Source organism: Phanerochaete carnosa, assembly GCF_000300595.1.
Source record: "Phanerochaete carnosa HHB-10118-sp unplaced genomic scaffold PHACAscaffold_7, whole genome shotgun sequence".
NCBI lineage: Eukaryota > Fungi > Basidiomycota > Agaricomycetes > Polyporales > Phanerochaetaceae > Phanerochaete > Phanerochaete carnosa.
Window position 1 is genome coordinate 2,751,247 of NW_006767634.1, and position 16,986 is coordinate 2,768,232.

The 16,986-nt window shown below is 51.4% G+C and overlaps 3 protein-coding genes across 3 annotated transcripts; 1 reads left to right on the forward strand and 2 right to left on the reverse strand.

Annotated features, from left to right (window-relative positions):
* Positions 1 to 2,812: 2,812 nt before the first annotated feature.
* On the forward strand, positions 2,813 to 4,991 carry PHACADRAFT_260266 (uncharacterized protein). The gene has a single exon (XM_007398386.1). It carries the CDS (start codon positions 3,023 to 3,025, stop codon positions 4,763 to 4,765), a length of 1,743 nt encoding a protein of 580 aa, XP_007398448.1. The 5' UTR covers positions 2,813 to 3,022; the 3' UTR covers positions 4,766 to 4,991.
* Positions 4,992 to 9,206: 4,215 nt separating this feature from the next.
* Positions 9,207 to 10,963, reverse strand: PHACADRAFT_98814 (uncharacterized protein; the record flags this gene model as incomplete). Its single annotated transcript, XM_007398387.1, has 8 exons — positions 9,207 to 9,523; positions 9,580 to 9,864; positions 9,928 to 10,206; positions 10,266 to 10,349; positions 10,404 to 10,452; positions 10,509 to 10,621; positions 10,674 to 10,839; positions 10,892 to 10,963. The coding sequence occupies 8 exons, from the start codon at positions 10,961 to 10,963 to the stop codon at positions 9,207 to 9,209; spliced, it is 1,365 nt and encodes a 454-aa protein (XP_007398449.1).
* Positions 10,964 to 14,292: 3,329 nt separating this feature from the next.
* On the reverse strand, positions 14,293 to 16,122 carry PHACADRAFT_98987 (uncharacterized protein; the record flags this gene model as incomplete). The annotated part of the gene is made up of 8 exons (XM_007398388.1): positions 14,293 to 14,582; positions 14,639 to 14,923; positions 14,987 to 15,265; positions 15,331 to 15,414; positions 15,469 to 15,517; positions 15,572 to 15,684; positions 15,738 to 15,903; positions 15,955 to 16,122. The coding sequence occupies 8 exons, from the start codon at positions 16,120 to 16,122 to the stop codon at positions 14,293 to 14,295; spliced, it is 1,434 nt and encodes a 477-aa protein (XP_007398450.1).
* Positions 16,123 to 16,986: the final 864 nt, after the last annotated feature.

A 16,986-nucleotide genomic window follows, 5' to 3' on the forward strand; every position in this document is an offset into this window, starting at 1 on the left:
GATTACCACATCTAGATAAATCGTCAGCTGTGACTACCACAGAATATATGGTGACAATACCCGTCAGAGTAGTGTAGGTGCTGCTGAACCAAAGAACATATCAATCAGGAAGCTACTCCTTGAGCTGTAGCACAACCTGATTTTGTACTGTAGCTTAAGGAAGATACAGTGAAGGTATACGCGAAGTGAATGGAGGATGGGAGAGGAAGAGACGTGGCAGACAAGAAGCGCTTGAACCACACCGAGGGAATGCCGATGCATGCCGAGCATCAGCGGAGTTCAAAGCTGTCCCCGGCTCAAAGGCTTGAAGCATTCGCAAAGTCAGTCGTTTCATTGGACACATCCTTCGTTCGTGGCGAGAAAAATATTTTGGATGCAACAAAGATACAAGTAAGGTTAGTTACTGCCCTCAGGAAGCTTCCAATATTTTATTAGCAGGAAGTAGGCTCGTAGCTACGGTTGCAAGTTGGAAGAGCTCGTTTCCTCACGCTCAGGAATCTGTTAGGCGAACGGCTAGCCTGTCAGGCACAAATAGAGACTTAACGGTTAGCAAATTGAATTCGCGCCTGTACTCCTGGCTGTCCGCCGAGTAGCATCAGACCAGTCAGGCGTTTGTTCGATCATTCTGATTGTAAACCGTCAGTTACGTACACGACGGCGGTGTAAGTGCAGCGCATCGCGTCTTGAAAGACTACCATCGAATGGCTCCGTCCTTTAATTGAGTGGCTACCGCGACTTGGAGATACGAGCAGCCAGGAAGGCAGCTAGAAAGCGTACTGCTGGTGAGTGGTGCTGAACCTTGTGCAACTTCGATCGATCTGACGACGATAGAGCCTACAGAGCCCCCCTCCGCAGCGACAAAGCGCGTCCATGTGAAGGCGAGGACACGATTAGCGGCGCCGTGATCAACGACTCAACGAGATGTCTTGCCGCATGACCGCTTGCTCCAACAGCCTTGTGCGGTCCTAGACATAGCCAAAAATCCTATAGTGCAACTTCCATTCAAAGCAATCATGTGCAGCTTGTATCAGCGTACAGGCAGAAACAAGAGTGCGCGTGCTGGATTATTCGTGTTAGAGTCAGGGTTTTTATAGCTATTGTCGTCGTAGAAAGTATGTGGCCCCGCGGCGCACTTGATATATGTATGCAATCTCGCCCGCAAGGCACCGGCCTGTCCTCCAATTCCGGCTCTGCGTGGCTCGATTGATCCGATCACAAAGTGTGCATCAGGCGCTTAAATGGCCTGCGCAGGCCTCTCCTTTCTGCGACGCCGACGCTGCTCCCTCGAACGAAAAACATGTTTAAAGTGCTCGACATAGTGCTACGGATTCTCTTCACGGCGCCATCCGCTTGTCCATTTGCCACCTGCTAGATTTTCCGCACAGACTTCTGAACTCCTGAGTCTTCAAAGCTCCCACAGCCGAATCGGCCGAATTCATTCGAGCCAAGCTTGAGGGCCCTAGTAGCAGGTCATCTCAGGCTTCCGGCGAACATCATCATCTCGACAGCCAGTCACCGTTAAACCCTCTCACCCTGTTTTACGGGGCCATATACCATGACAGCGACCATACACCCTATCGCGCTAGCGCGCATGCGTGCTTGCGTGCAGACCTGCCACGGCCCACAGACGTGCGTTCTGTCCAGTTCGGCATCTATTCTTCTGCCGAAGCTGGTGCTAAACAGCGCCGTGGGACAGGCTCCTGTATCCATTGCTCGCACCATCTGCAGCGCCTGGATAGCGAATTTCAACCTCGCATTGCAGCTATTCAAAGACCAGATCGCGGGTGCGCAAACTTGTGTATATGTCGGTCGGCCTATTCTGAGCTACTTCGTACGTTGCATGCGCATCAAACATCGAGTAAATGTGCTCATCATTTCACACACAAACTTGTTAGGAAAGCGCGCCAAAGAATTATATCTCTCAATATACTCTGTGCTGCTCCTGCAGTCTTGTTGCGCTGGCTTCGAAAATGTCGCAGCTGTAGCGAGTACGGCCAAGTGAATATCACCCTCTCCGTATTCACTATACTCGGGCTGTAACTGCTTTGTACGCAAGTTTCCGACGCACAGCTTTTCCTTCGCTCCTTCTCCCACGATCCTATTCGTCTGATAACGTACACAGAGAAGTTCACGTCAGTGCTATCTAGGTGGCGCCCTCGAGCTCTGGCCGGTGCGCACCGGCGGTAGTCGACGCTTCCCCTCCATGCATCGGAGGGTCGCTCTCACCGCTGGTCAGGTGTCAACGGGGTCCCATCCGACGGCGGCCATCTCTTCCCGCTTGCCCTAAACCGCTATCGTCGGTTACACACCGAACCGCGACACCATGAACACCCTCTTTGATATTTCGGCATTTGGGCGCCAAAACTCACAATCGCGCTGGATCCATGAAAGGTCGTTCTTGAAGGCAGGGTAGGGCACATGTATACTGTCTCTAATATCGGAGGATTTGGGTGCCTCTGTGTTTTGCCTTCCAAATCGCGCAATACTGGTATTCCCGATACGTCCATAATAGACGCCCATCTTATCGGGGAAGAGCAGTTGCCAATTTCCAGCCGCCGGTCACGGTCTCGTAGCAGCCATCCTGTAACCCGACTCTACTTTCTTCGCCGCGCTGCTCGCCTCTCTTTCATACGCCGCGACGCTGCAAATACATCAGCTCGATCCAGAACAAATCGCAAAGGCTGGATGGGTAATGGTAAGTCGCCGGCGTTGAGACTTTTACTTGATTGCTTAGCCGTTGTGCACAGACCAGAGTCAGATTAAGTCGGTAAGCCAGAGACAAATACATGAACAGGAGTTGAAGCTGAGACACTACTATGCATAGCGCGCATCGACGAGCTTCACACTTGGAGAGACAACCGTCCGCGTTGAGCAGCCTCCATGGCAAAGAACGGATATCCAACATTATACTGCTCCTCTTGCTCCATTCGTGAGCTCTACGGGTGTCCACCGTGCAGGCCACCTGTCCGATTTATACGCCGTTGAGCATGCACGCAACTTCGCAATGTGGGGGAGGATCAAGATGGCACAGTCGGGAGTCCCTCTCGAGCAACTCTTTGCATCCGATGGACCGGGCAAATCATTCTCACTTGTCCCAGAACCACGCTCCTCCGTCCCCCTTCAGTGGGCCCACTTCGGTCCTGGTGCCATACCGAACGCCCTTGCAGACACACCCTGCGCTGCCATGAACGTCACAGAGCTGCTGGAGCGACTCAACGACGTCCTCGGGACCAGCTACTCACTGAACAAGCCGGGGCTGGAGCAGTGCCTCAATCACTTTCTCCGTTCCTCACGAGACTTTGGCCAAGTCTACGGTTCTCTACGACCCCACTGGCAGTCCGGCTTCGCTCAGCTGCTCTCCAACCTTACTAAAAAGCGAAACAAGGACGAAGTGATGCGGCAAAACGTCGTAGATGGTAGCTATATCAGCAACGCGCGAGTGCTCCCACGACGGGTATGGGACCTCTACAGTAATCGCGTCCTGCCCTTCTATGCCATTAATCCAAGTCGCGACTGGCTCGATATCCCCACGTATGTCTGGACGGTATCGCACAGCTGGGTCCATGAAAGCGCTCGCACCTATGTCTCGACCCCGATCAACGACCACGAGTGGCCCGTTCCCACCCCGAGAGACATCACCCTTGACCACGTCCGAGTCGAGCTCCTTAATCTCGGTGCTGAGTATGTCTGGATGGACGTTCTGTGTCTGAGACAACGGGGACGTCCAGAAGATGAGGAGCAGAGGAAAGAGGAGTGGAAGCTCGACGTCCCTACCATCGGTCGCGTCTACTCGTCCCCACCCGTACCGTGCGTCACGTATTTTAACGGTCTGGGCCTTCCTTTCGACCCGTCTCCAGAAGTATTGTCTTCCGATCGCCACTGGTCCAACCGCGTCTGGACGGCGCAAGAGGCCACCAGGTTTTGGTTGCCTGGTGGAACCACCGGGACGGTATCTGCGGACACGTGGCGTTTCTTCCGAGATCACCTCCCGCGATCTATACCATCCAAGCACGTACCATTATTCGACGCCTTGGCCTTTGGGGTTCCGGCAATGCGGGGACGTCACTGCACCACAGAGCTCGATAGGATTCACGGCCTCGCATACCTTCTGAACTGCGAGACGCTGCCAATATACGACGAAGACATGTCGCCGGACCGCGCTTGGACCGCGCTTCTCAAGCATGTGGATCCACTTTCGCGATGGCAGATCGCCTTGCGCCACGTAATATGCTGCCCGGACGACATCTCGCTGTTCCCTTCGTGGCAGGTCCTGATGCAATACGAGCAACCCGAGCGTGTCACTCATACCTCGAGGCCTGACCACGGGGCGCTACTGAGTGTTCTGGACAATTCGTGCCTTCAAATGACTGAGCCAGGGATCTACTTCCATAAGGCCGTTCCAATGTATGGGCCCGTTGACATCGATCGCCAGGGGAAGAAAGACGAGTCCGGCCATGAGACACTCAAGCTCCAATCTCGAGGCGCAAGCGGCCGTCTCTCTTGCTATGAGATAGAAGATTGCAGGGTTGGCGGTACGGTTCTACGAGGCGTAAAGTACGTCATCTTGAAGCTCACCTGGGTGGTCTGGCTTGTTGCGGAGGTGACTGGAGAGCGGCAAGTCGGGGGTGAGTCAGCGCTGGAGGTGGTCAAGCGAGGATGTATATCTGTTCCGTCGAACCAGCTCACACTCCCTCCATGGTATAACAAGTGTGTTGTGTATATCTCAGAGGAGGAATACCAACAGAGGAAACGGGTAGCTAGCTGACTATGCGAAGCCCTCTGCCACTGTGGCGATTATATGTACAACAACGCTACATCTGTCCACTGGTTTAGTATGTAGTCACTGCAGAAATTTCACATGGTACTGAGACATTACATGCGCTAGTGACTCATAGGTATCCTATTAACTGCGCACTATGGTCACAGCGACTGTCAAAAGGCTTGGACTCCTGCGCCTCTGCTGGCGCTAGTCACGTAGTTACGCGCTATATGAGGCCTGGTGGACCAGTGTTGCGCGAGTTAATGACTAGTTAATGACCAGTAAATGACTAGTTAAGTAGTTAATGACCTGACTAGACGAACTGTAACTAAGCGGTTTCGGGTCCTGATGTCGGGAACTGCCGAGGACCAATCAGAACGCAGGAGTCGTCGAGAAGGCGAGACATGCTTGCCTTTAAGCGGATGGTCGATGAAATGCCTCCTCCACCAGCCAGTTCTTCCTGGTTTCCGCCCGGACATGGCACACTCAGCGCAAAGGAGACGAAGAGGGTAAAAAAAAAAGTTGCGTTTGTTTAAACTATAAGACGAAGTCCATGCGCAGACCTCGAGGAGTCGCCGAGGACGCAGCAAGCCATTCGGTTAGTAAACGCCCAGTGCGTCTCAGGAGGTCACGTGGATGGACCCGGAGAGCCGTTTAGTTAGAGTTAGCGGGTGACTAATTAACTAGTCAATGACTAGTCACAATAGTCAACCTTTAACTGGTTACTTGGTTCGTTAACCAACCAACACTGTGGTGGACGGTGTACATCATTCTACATCGGTAGCACTTAAAACAAGGGGAACAAAGATTGCAAGGAGGCCAGAGATCACTGTCGCATGAGATAAATTGCCCTCCGTCCACGCAGAGAATGACCGGTACGAAAGTGACGCGGACTGCAAGGACTCGCCTCACATGCCTTACCGGTGGACTTCGGCCAGCAGCCTGCGGCGCTGCTGTACGCAACGACGTATGCAATGTCACCCGCGAAGGAGAGACGGCGACGGCGGAGCCGTTGAACGCTGGAGGTGTATAAGATGTGCGCGCGCGAGTTGTCGGAAGAGACATTGTCGCATGGGAGAAAGTCATCTTTGTGAGACCGAGCCGCAAGCGGCCAGCGTGCGAGCGTCGATATGCGAGCAAAGGATGTGATCGTCGTCAAGGAGTTCCGAGTCCTGGGAGGCAGATATCATTATTGTCAGTTCTGATTTCCACGCTCTCCTGCCGCGTTGCGCTGATGCACGCACTCGGAAAGGCGGAGACGCTTTGGTAGTAAGGAGAACCAGAAGAGCTGTAACAAGCGAAATAAAGTGATAGATATTTTCACGAAACAATCCATGAATGCATGCTTGTTTACTTATTGTCATCGGCGCGGAAGTGCATCCCGCTGATCCGATCATTATAAAGCCACTCAACGAGTCAGGCGCCTAGGCGCCGCCCTTTGACTCGCCCACCCTCAGGTCGTTCTCTGTCTTCGCCCTTGTCGACACCGTTTTCTCAGACAAATCATGATGCCTAGTATGGCAGACGGCACTGCAGACCCTCTCATGGCTCTCCTTAATTTTCCGCTTTCTTGCCAGGCTATTTGCGCAAAGCTGATTCCGCGTCGCCGCCCACCTGCCCTCACTGCTCAGCACAGCGCGCTCGCTAGACAACATCATTGGCACCGATTATGGATTAGTCATGTGCACAAAAGTGGAATCCAGACTCGAGGGTGTCAGATGTGAGTAGTGTTCCCCTCTCGACGACCATTCACGACGCGCGGGCCTCACGAGGTGTTTCCCGCCTTGCTGCACGTCTACATCCCACCCATTGGACCACATCCCTCAATACAACATCTTGCGCACGCGCACGTCGGCATATGGACTTTTGATGGTCCATATTTGTGACACGCTCGCATCATCGGACTGATTCTTGGGCACTTGTACAGCGGACCGCGCCGCTCGGAGCGACAGCTGTACGGCTTTGGACCAACTTAGCACGAGCGAGTGCTGCTTGTATACTAATAATATGCATTTCTAAATTCTACTGATATCCTTTAGCGAGCTCAAAAGTGTCTGATAGTGCAACGCCCATGTGAGATATGCCAGGTCCTGCTGATGTGATTCCTAGGAGCAATTTTAGGAACAGCAGTAAGGTACCCTCCTTGAAACGTGACATCTAGTGTTTGTCGATCCTGATGTGATTCATGAGTGAAGATCCATCAGGGGCAGGCTTCATCCTCTTAGTGAGATGGGCGGTCGAGGCACGGAGTAAAATACTTGCGACGACCGACGGCAGGGACCTTCCATGAAGTCGCGCTCATCTGCCTCTGATTCAGCCGACCCTTACATCGTTTCACCGCCGGTCCACTCTCTTGCACAGCTTGAAGATGCTGCACGATTTTCACAAGACATACGCGCGCTCCATTCTCAGAAGTCACAGTCGAGCGGCTCCATCTGTAGTTCGGCGGGAGGACAGCCGAATGATTCGGGTGCCCAAGCGGCTAGAGGGGCAGCTAGAAGGGGCAGTGTCGGTGAGTGGGGCGTGCGCGTATTTTCAGTTCGTCTCATGATAACATAGCCTGCAGCGCTAGCCTAAGGGCGCTCATGCCAGCAGACACCTCATACTCGAGCCTCAGGGTCGAGGCCTCGTCCCTGGAGTCGAAAAGTTTATGGGCCCCATCCGAGACTCATCGAAGAGCGTGTAGAGTCCAGCGCCGGCGACATGCTCGAGCGGCTCGAGGTGCTGCGCGAAACTGGCGCCGCGGTGCGTCCTGCGGGCTGTCGCGCGTAGCCAGCAGCTTACAAGTGGCTTACAGGAGCTGAACGCGGTGCGCTCAGACCAGATGTCGTCGGTGCATAGAGGTAAAGTAGATCCGACGTTGTGCGGTCGTGGAGGTCAGTTCTCAGGAGATCCTACCGCAAGTCGTTTCACTGACGATGGTGACACAGTTTACGGCAAGCTTGTGCTCCGAGGATGTGGCGGTCCCTTCGACATTCGGTCTCATATTGCATTATGGCACATCTGAGTGCCTAATGTTATGGCTGCGCCGGACCTATATGAGACAGATTTTGAAGGCAGCATAAGGTAGATTTCCAATAGATGACCATGGTCTTAAGCGTTAGGGTGTCCGTGCACTTATATATCTAAATCTATCTGAAAGTGCGACAGCTCAGCAGAACGCAGGTCCGGTGGGAGCGGAGAATGGACATGATGTCGTATGGGCCCGTTAGCATCGATCGCGAGGGCGAGGAAGACGAGTCCGACCACGAGACGGAGACACTTAAGCTCCGATCTCAAGACGAAAGTGGCGAGCTCTTATGCTGTGAAATCCGAGCTCGCAAGGTCGGCAGTACACTTCTGCGAGGCACTAAGTACGTCATTTTAGAAACTATCAAGGTCTGGCTCGTTGCGAAGGTGATTAGGGGGCGGCATGTTAAAGGTAAACTAGTGCTGACAGTGGTTAAACAGGGATGCATATTTCCTTCATTGAATCAAATATTTACGTCTCCAATGAAACAAAGGATGACCCATGTATATTTAATAGAGAAGCCCGACGGAAGGAGTAGCATGTAGTTGACGCGAAATATTTTTGGCATAGTAGCATTCCATGCGTTAGTGAGCGATGAGAATCATATTAACTGTGCACTAAGGTTACAACGGTCAGTGATTCAACACGAAGCCGGAGATCATCGTCGCGTGAGATGGACTGCCCTCTGTCTGTGCAACCGACGAGTCAGATGGAGAATACTAGTATCGGATGACAAGAGCGACGCACCAGCGGCGGCCCGCATAGACATGTGCCACAGGGCCTACTAGCAGTGCTGCTACACACAATGTCGTACTAGAGAACACCCGCGGAGAAAAGGCGTTGGATGGAGTCGCCGAGCTTTATCAGTGTGTCGAGTGCGCACAGGGGAGTCATCGGAAGAGACATTGCTGCGCGGGAACAAATTAAATCCACGAGACCGAACTGCAAGCGGCCAGTGTACGTTCATCATTATGTGGTCCTCCTGGAGGCGGTACATTGTGGTAGCTGGCTAGCGGGATGCCGAATACACTATTGAAATCAGGGCTGCTTACTTGAAGACACAGTGGTGCTGTTGGGGGAGAGAGGGTCAAAATTGATACTGTACCTGTGCGACCAGTCCGGCAGCGGGTGTGACACGTGAGGAAAGGGTTGCGTTTCTGTAGCGCTAAAATTGCAACCTGTTCTGAGAGAACAACGTCGCCGAGGACAAGGTCGCGGCCAATTTTGCAGCGCAAAAAAAGCGCCTAGCCGGGACTTTGTGGCGACGTGATCGGATCAGATTAGCCACGTGACGTTTTCGCAAGAATACAACCTTTTTATTATTATTATCTTGGTCCGTACTTTTCATGCCTGCTTGCCTTGCATATGACTTATCTATGGCGCCTATCAAATATTGCACTTCAAATTAGACTTAGCGTGCGGCACAATACATAATTATCACGCCTTCTCCGTGATACGATCACGGAACACATCGCATGCCTCTTCTGCTCCCCCTATGCCTCGCCTCTTGTCAAAAATCCAACCCAAAACGGTGACAGAAGCTGCACACGCGAAACATGCACCGGTGTAGATGATGACGGCAGTGTACCGCCCTCCATCGACTGCGAAGCCGGTCTTTGTTACGCCACTGCCCAGTGCAACCACAAGTTTCGAATGCTGAAGTGCAGTAGAAATTGGCGTAGACGCAATGCTCCCAACTCCGCGGCTGAACATCATGAGGTTGATTATTGTGGTCGCGACGGATGGATCGCCCACTGTACAAGCGACATATTCAGACGGCAATTAAGACCAAGATGAGAAGAAGGCTTACATGCGAGGGGCCGCACGAATCCACTCCACAGACTCGACCAGCTACCCGCGGTGACACCGTAAACCGCTCCATACGCGAGGACTCCCGCGAACGAGAACGATGCTACGCCCCATAGCATGAGTGTCGCGAGCGAGCTGAGCAGTAGCAATGTGGATGCGAGAGCCCAGATATTGCACCGATCGCTAAGCCAGCCCACCACGAACCCGGCGATGATGGATGTGGCATTGGCAAGCGTCAGCGTCAGCGAAGCCTGACTTGTTGTGAGGCCGAGTGAGGTTGCGAATGCTACAGAGGGCGTGTAAGTCTGTTGCCTAGTGTCACACCAAGGCCTGAGAGGTGCGGACGCACTTGGTAACCAGGTGAGGGGCACAAAGTGCGCAAAACCCTGGATCGTGTTTATAGTGACGAAGAACCAGAACCTGCGGTCGTGCACCCACGAACGTGTCGCCGGATGGCGCGTGGGACTGCCCACGCGCGATTCCGGTAGACGTGCCTTCATGAATGGAACTGCAGGCAACAAGCATACTGCTAGCATGACTGCGTAGATGCGCGTTGTTATCATAATCCCGAAGTGCTTGACGAGGGTCGGTATGATTATGGGGAAGAGAACGCCGCCGATGTTGTCAGCTACGCAGAACTTTTAGGAAGGGCTCATGCTCTGCCTTGTAGGAACTGAAGGAACGCACCTGCGACAACAATCCCACTCGCCAAGCCCCGGCGCTGCACAAACCATTCGGACAAGTATGAAAGGATAGGATAGTAGACTAGTGCTATGGCCAGTTAGACAGGGTCACAGACTTTTGATAGCAGCGAAGGCGACGTACAGGCGCCTATTGAATAGACCACCCCTTGCAGGACGATCAACAACTTCACCTGAGCTTTGGGTGTCAGCACGCATGTTTGGCATTGCGATGCGAAAGCAGACATACGTTCGTAGTATAGCTCGCACCGAGCAAGCTAGGGAAACATATGAAAACTCCAGACCACAGGTAAATTTTGCGAAGGCGTGGGTAATAGTATATTGGGGGATATATGATGATACCTGTACAAGGAATGAGTCTATCAAGGAGAATCACAGAAAACGGACTTGATACCTGAGCAGTATAAAATACCCGTAGAGAGTGTTCCGATCAGCGGTAGAGTAGACGCTGCGTTCTTTTGTGAGCTGTAAAGTGGATCCTTCATGTACTCTGCAAGGAGCGCGCCGGAAGAATTTGGGAACCCCCAGACCAAACAGCCCAGAGCACTGGACGCAACGACCTATAACCCAGGGTAAGGGAGCGCACACGGATAGTCATATAATGTCATCTACCGTTGCCCATGCAGAAAATCCGCGATCGATTGGAGCGAGAGTAATTTCAGTTACGGGCCTGTTAGGGGACATTGGCTGCTTTTCAGGAGAGTCCCTCGAACGTATCTCATTCTGGACGCCGTCGGCGTTGCCGGCTTTTGTGGGCCCAATAAACTCCATGGAAAGAACCGAGGCAAATTGGTAGGGGAAAGGTGTGAGGGTTGTCTTGAGGTCAGCACAGCGGCCGGTGCAGTCGTCGACGAATATGACCAGGGAGTTTACCTAAAGGAACCGAGATATTAGCTAGTTGCTTTCGACGACTGCTAGAACCTCGAACGCGCGAGAAGCGCACGGCAATGTAGCCGATCCGCGACGTGTATGAGCTTCCATGCGCAAATTCGCGCGTAGCTCATCACTCACCTATTCGGTAGCTCTTCTGAGGTACGGACGGTGTATCTGAGGCAAAAGAGTTAGATTTTCCTCCCCTCGAAGTGCGAGTTTTAAGCTCTCGCCTGGGCCAATCGGCCCTCAGGAAGACCGCATCCCTTGTTAGGAATGTTAGGCAATATCAGAGATATTAGGCAGTATCTGCGACATCCCGTAACCTCCAACATCCTTCTCTAACATCGGCAGCGGCGAGTGCATATACTACAGCTACCGGGACATAGAAGGCAGAAAAAAAAAGTCAGTTAGATCCGATGGGCGGAGGCGAAGATCTCGATCCGATGGGCGGATGCTAACCGGGGCTCGCGACCACCGTGACTCAGACTGAAGCGGCCGTCACAAATGGGATACTTGACGCCTTTGGACGTCAGAACTTCCGTGAGCCTTTGAGACTTGCAGGCGTCGGCTACGTACGACGCCGATTCCGTTTCACCGGCACATCTTTCGAAAAGAGGCCTCAGATTGACCACGGTGAATCCTTGCAGCGAGCAAATAGCCTTTAGCTCCTTCCGTGAGGGTATGTCTCAGCTCTTCCTCAGCACGGGTCCGCCGTCTACAGCCATTTGCGTCGCGTTTGTCACTTCGGTGGGGGAGGGAAGAAAAGAGACATCAAGGCACTGGCGTCGATTATTAGGCGCCAGAGATTAGTGATGTTCGTGCATAGTATCGGCACCTTCTGGCTCTACATATAATTTAAAATACTAGCTATCGTACAGACAGCGATGATTATCCAGCATATTCATATCAGAGCGCCTTCGTTACATTTGGCGCTCGCCCTAGCCAATGAGCAAAGGGCGTCTGTTTCAATGCCTCGAGTTGGTCTCACTAAGTAGATGGTAGGTGCAGTTTTTTTGCTTGCATAACCAACCAAAAGCTAGGCGAACAAGAACCTGTGTTTAACCGTTTTTCATTCGAGAAAATTTGAAGACAAACCTTCCTTTTCCGCTAGTTTTGTCGCGTTTCAGCCTCTTTTGGCCGGTTTTGCACCAATTTGCGCACTAATTTACCCCAATGTACAACCGGGGAACAATTGATTCTTGTTTCCCAATTTTGGCCGGGTTTCTTCAAGAAAAAAGCTGCTTACCACCCTGTGTCTTCTGGGCTCTTTCTTTCTTTTCCCTCGCCCGTCGAAGTACTTGACAAACTTTATGCAAATGGCTGTAACATATATTTATGTTTAGCTGAAGTATTTATTCTGCTCACGATTATCTTCAAGTATTGTCTTCTTCAGGCATTAAGCTCATTAATATTGTGTCGAGCATGCCTCGCTTATCCTGGGCAGACAAGGATGTTTTGGCCTCGTGATCCACCATCTGTATTGGTATGGTAACTGGACGCGAGACCAGACACATATATCTCGCTTTGATGTGTCGCACCGACCTGACCTTCTGCCCGCATACTTGATCATATTGGGACCAGGTCAACTTGGGCATGAGCGCAAGAGAAGTCTTCACGGACATGCCTACAGTCATTGAAGCATCAGTAATACCATTTAATGAGTATGCTATCTCCTTGGAATGCCGGTTTTTGCATGCAACCTGTCAAGCTACTGGCAAATACCGTACAGGCCACTGAGAGAGTCGAGACATGTAGCATATAGCAGCAACCTTCGAATCATGCAAATTACAAGCATAACAGTATAGCTTCAATGCTACAGACAGATGATGTAAGATACAGTGATGACCTAAAGTATTGCAACAGACCTCAGAGGGGTGTTAAGATTCCTCAATATCTCCACAAATATTACAGATGGCTGGACACATTGTATATGGTTTCTAAACTGAACAACTAGCTGTATTTTCTCAAGGTATTGCCTTGTAGTAGAAGGTATATGCTGGAAGAGTATATCAAAAATAGCTGAAAATGTGCATATTGATCACATAATTTGTAGTATAATACAGACTGTAGAATAAAATTGACTCTGCACATATTAAAATGAAACTAGTTGTATAGTATATGTACAAATATAATAATGTGATTAGGCATCCATTTGAATGAACTGTAGGGCATATCACATTCATTGCAACATGCAACAGTGTATACTCATACGCTTCAAACATAATCAGGTGCTGAAGTTCTTATATTTTGCTACTATATATCTCCTAGTAAAGTACATACTGTGAACAGATTTTGGGAAACTTTTCTCTCCACATTGTGGAGTTAGATATGTGCAAACTGCTGCAAGAGAAACAAGCCAATGTGATATGCCCTACAGTTCATTCAAATGGATGCCTAATCACATTATTATATTTGTACACATACTATACAACTAGCTCCATTTTAATATGTGCAGAGTCAATTTTATTCTACAGTCTGTATTATACTACAAATTATGTGATCAATATGCACATTTTCAGCTATTTTTGATATACTCTTCCAGCATACACCTTCTACTACAAGGCAATACCTTGAGAAAATACAGCTAGTTTTCCAGTTTAGAAACCATATACAATGTGTCCAGCCATCTGTAATATTTGTGGAGATATTGAGGAATCTTAACACCCCTCTGAGGTCTGTTGCAATACTTTAGGTCGTCACTGTAGCATAGTGAAATCCACGACTAATCTTGTGCTTCTGTCGCCGCTGTGATGTTATTCTGGGCTTAGCCAAGTTGTACCTGCTCGCGCGGGCCGGCCCGCAGCGGGTTCTGCATGCATACGGCCCTAGGACTCTTGAAAGGAACGCGCGATGGTGTTACCGGCAGATGGGATGTCACTCAATTTACTATTGGAAATATAAGCAATGATACAACAAGAAGGTACTGCTTTATCGACAACCAGTCACGAACGACGCGCCAGTAGCCTCGTCAAGCCCTTTGAACCCCAGGCCCATTGCGCACGGACACCCGCGTTCTACTCGTTGGTTACGTGCCTCAATACACCACCTGGGTGTTTATGGTATAGCATAACACAGAAATCTGCACATATATCGAATTATCTGCAATGTGGCCCCAGAGCATAACAAAACGATAGGTTAATTCAGTTGCTGCGTACATTATCAGCTCGCTTCATGTCTCGTCTCTTGTCCAAAAACCAGCCCAGAATGGTAACAGCCGACGCACACGCAAAACATGCCCCAGTATAGACGATGACCGCAGTGTACCGCCCGCCATCGACTGCGAAGCCAGTCTTTGTTGCGCCGCTGCCCAGTACAACCACAAGCTTCGCTTGCTGAAGGGCAGTAGAAATTGGCGTAGACGCGATATTCCCAATCCCTCGACTCAGCATCATGAAGTTGATTATTGTGGTCGCAACAGATGGGTCGCCTACTATATACAAAACATAATCAGATGACAGTCAGAAGCAGGATAAGAAGAAGGCATACGCGCGATGGGTCGCACAAATCCGCTCCACAGACTCGACCAGCTACCCGCGGTAATGCCGTACACAGCGGCATACGCGAGGACGCCGGCGAACGAGAACGATGTTACACCCCACAGCACGAGTGTTGCGAGCGAGCTGAGCAGCAACACTGAGAACGCGAGCGCCCAGATGTTGCACCGATCGCTGAGCCAACCCACTGCGAACCCGGCAATGATGGCGGTGGCATTGGAAAGTGTCAGCGTCAACGATGCTTGACTTGTCGTGAGGCCGAGCGAGGTTGCAAATGCTACAGAGGGTGTATGAGTGCGTTGCTAAGTGCGGCGCTACGAACCGAAAGATGGGGACGCACTTGGCAGCCAAATGAGAGGCACGAAGTGTGCGAAGCCCTGGAGCGTGTTGATCACAATGAAGAACCAGAACCTGCGGTCATGCATCCACGAACGTGTCGCTGAGCGCAGTGTGGAACCGTGCACGGGCGATTCGGGAAGACGCGCTTTCATGAACGGGATCGCGGGCAACAGGCATACTGCCAGTACGACTGCGTAGATACGCGTTGTTGACATGATTCCGAACCGCGAGATTAGGGCCGGTATGATGATGGGAAAGAGAACACCGCCGGCATTGTCAGCTGCGCGGGGCAGTGTTGTTTAGAAACTGCTCACACTTCGTCGTGTGGAAATTGAAGGGGCATACCTGCAACAACAATCCCACTTGCCAAGCCCCGGCGCTGCACAAACCATTCGGACAAGTACGAGAGGATAGGGTAGTAGACCAGAGCTATGACCAGTTAGGCAGGGTCACAAACTTTTGAAAGCAGTGGCGGTGACGTACAGGCGCCGATTGAATAGATCACTCCTTGCAGGAAGATCAACAGGGTCACCTGAACTGTGAGTCTCAGCACGCATGTCAGTCAGCACCGCAGAAACACACGTACGTTCGTGGTAAAACTTGCCCCGAGCAAGCTAGGAAAACAAATAAAAACCCCAGACCACAGGTACGGCTTGCGAAGGCGCGGGTAATAATACATTGGCGGATAAATAACAATTCCTGCAGGCGGCGATCAGTCGACCCGGGGAAACTTGTACAAGGGGAGGTGATACCTGAGCAATACAAAATACCTGTGGAGAGGGTGCCAATCAGCGGCAGGGTGGACATTGCGTGCTTCTGTGAACTGTAGAGTGGCTCCTGCAAGTACGCCGCGAGGAGTGCACCCGAAGAGTTTGGGAATCCCCATACGAAGAAGCCAAGAATACTAGATGAGACCACCTTTGTTCCCGGTTAGTGAATTATACGAGAATGGGCACACACGCCACTCACAGTTGCCCATGCAGAGAACCCGTGATCGATTGGAGCGAGAGTTATCTCAGCTATAGGCACACCGAAAGTCGTGGGTTGCTTCTCAGAAGAATGCTCCGAACGTATTCCATCCCGAATATCATCGGGGCTGTGGGACTGAGTACGCAAGTCGGGATCCTTGACGTCCATGATGTGGATTGAGGAAAATGAGTGAAGGAAGGGGATTCCTTACGCCTTTAAACATCGGTCCTCTCATGCGGCATTCAAAATTTCGCTCATCCAGCGCGACCTACTTTCATAACAGGCCTGCCCGTCGCCTTGTAGCGCACCCACCTTAGTCACTTGGCGTGCTCTGTATTGTGGTAGATGATATCTTGTCGGGAGCGGCCCCTACAATAACCACCGTTCAGCCGTTCATCTTCGCCGTTTTGACGTAGCTTCGATGGCAATAGGCTGCAGCCGTCTGTGTAAACGATGAGTGTATTGAAATAGAAGCCAGTGGATATTACGTACGGATATAACGAAACTTCGAGCTTCGCCTCATTTCCGTCAGTCTTGCGGCCGAGTGCTCTCTGGAGTCGGTAGTAGCACAGCATCACGGTGTCCATTGGACTTAGTTCTTGCTACTATGGTCGCTAGAATCCGAACGACGGCGAAGTATATCTGATGCTGTTGTGGGCTTACAGCAAGAAATGCGAAATGCGCGGAACTACTGTAGAGACATCAGCCTCGGGTGCACGATATTCGGATCCATGCGACTTACACGTCGAAGTTATTTGATCCTTGTTGAGATCTCGTGTATGAATGCTCGAGCTGCGGAAGACAGCCGTTTTCAACGAGGCTGTAGCTCGTTCTGCTTCATGCACTGCAACTGTCAGAATGCGAGCGAAAGAAGTATAGGTGTAAGACGGGTGCACCGCGAGCGGTGAACACCGTTGTCGAGGCCACCCTCCCATAATGGTTGTTTGTCAATGCTGGTGGAGGCGATGTACTCGTCGAGGTCAGACGCCCTTGCCCGCTGCACTGACCACGAAGTGTCCGGCACGATGAGCA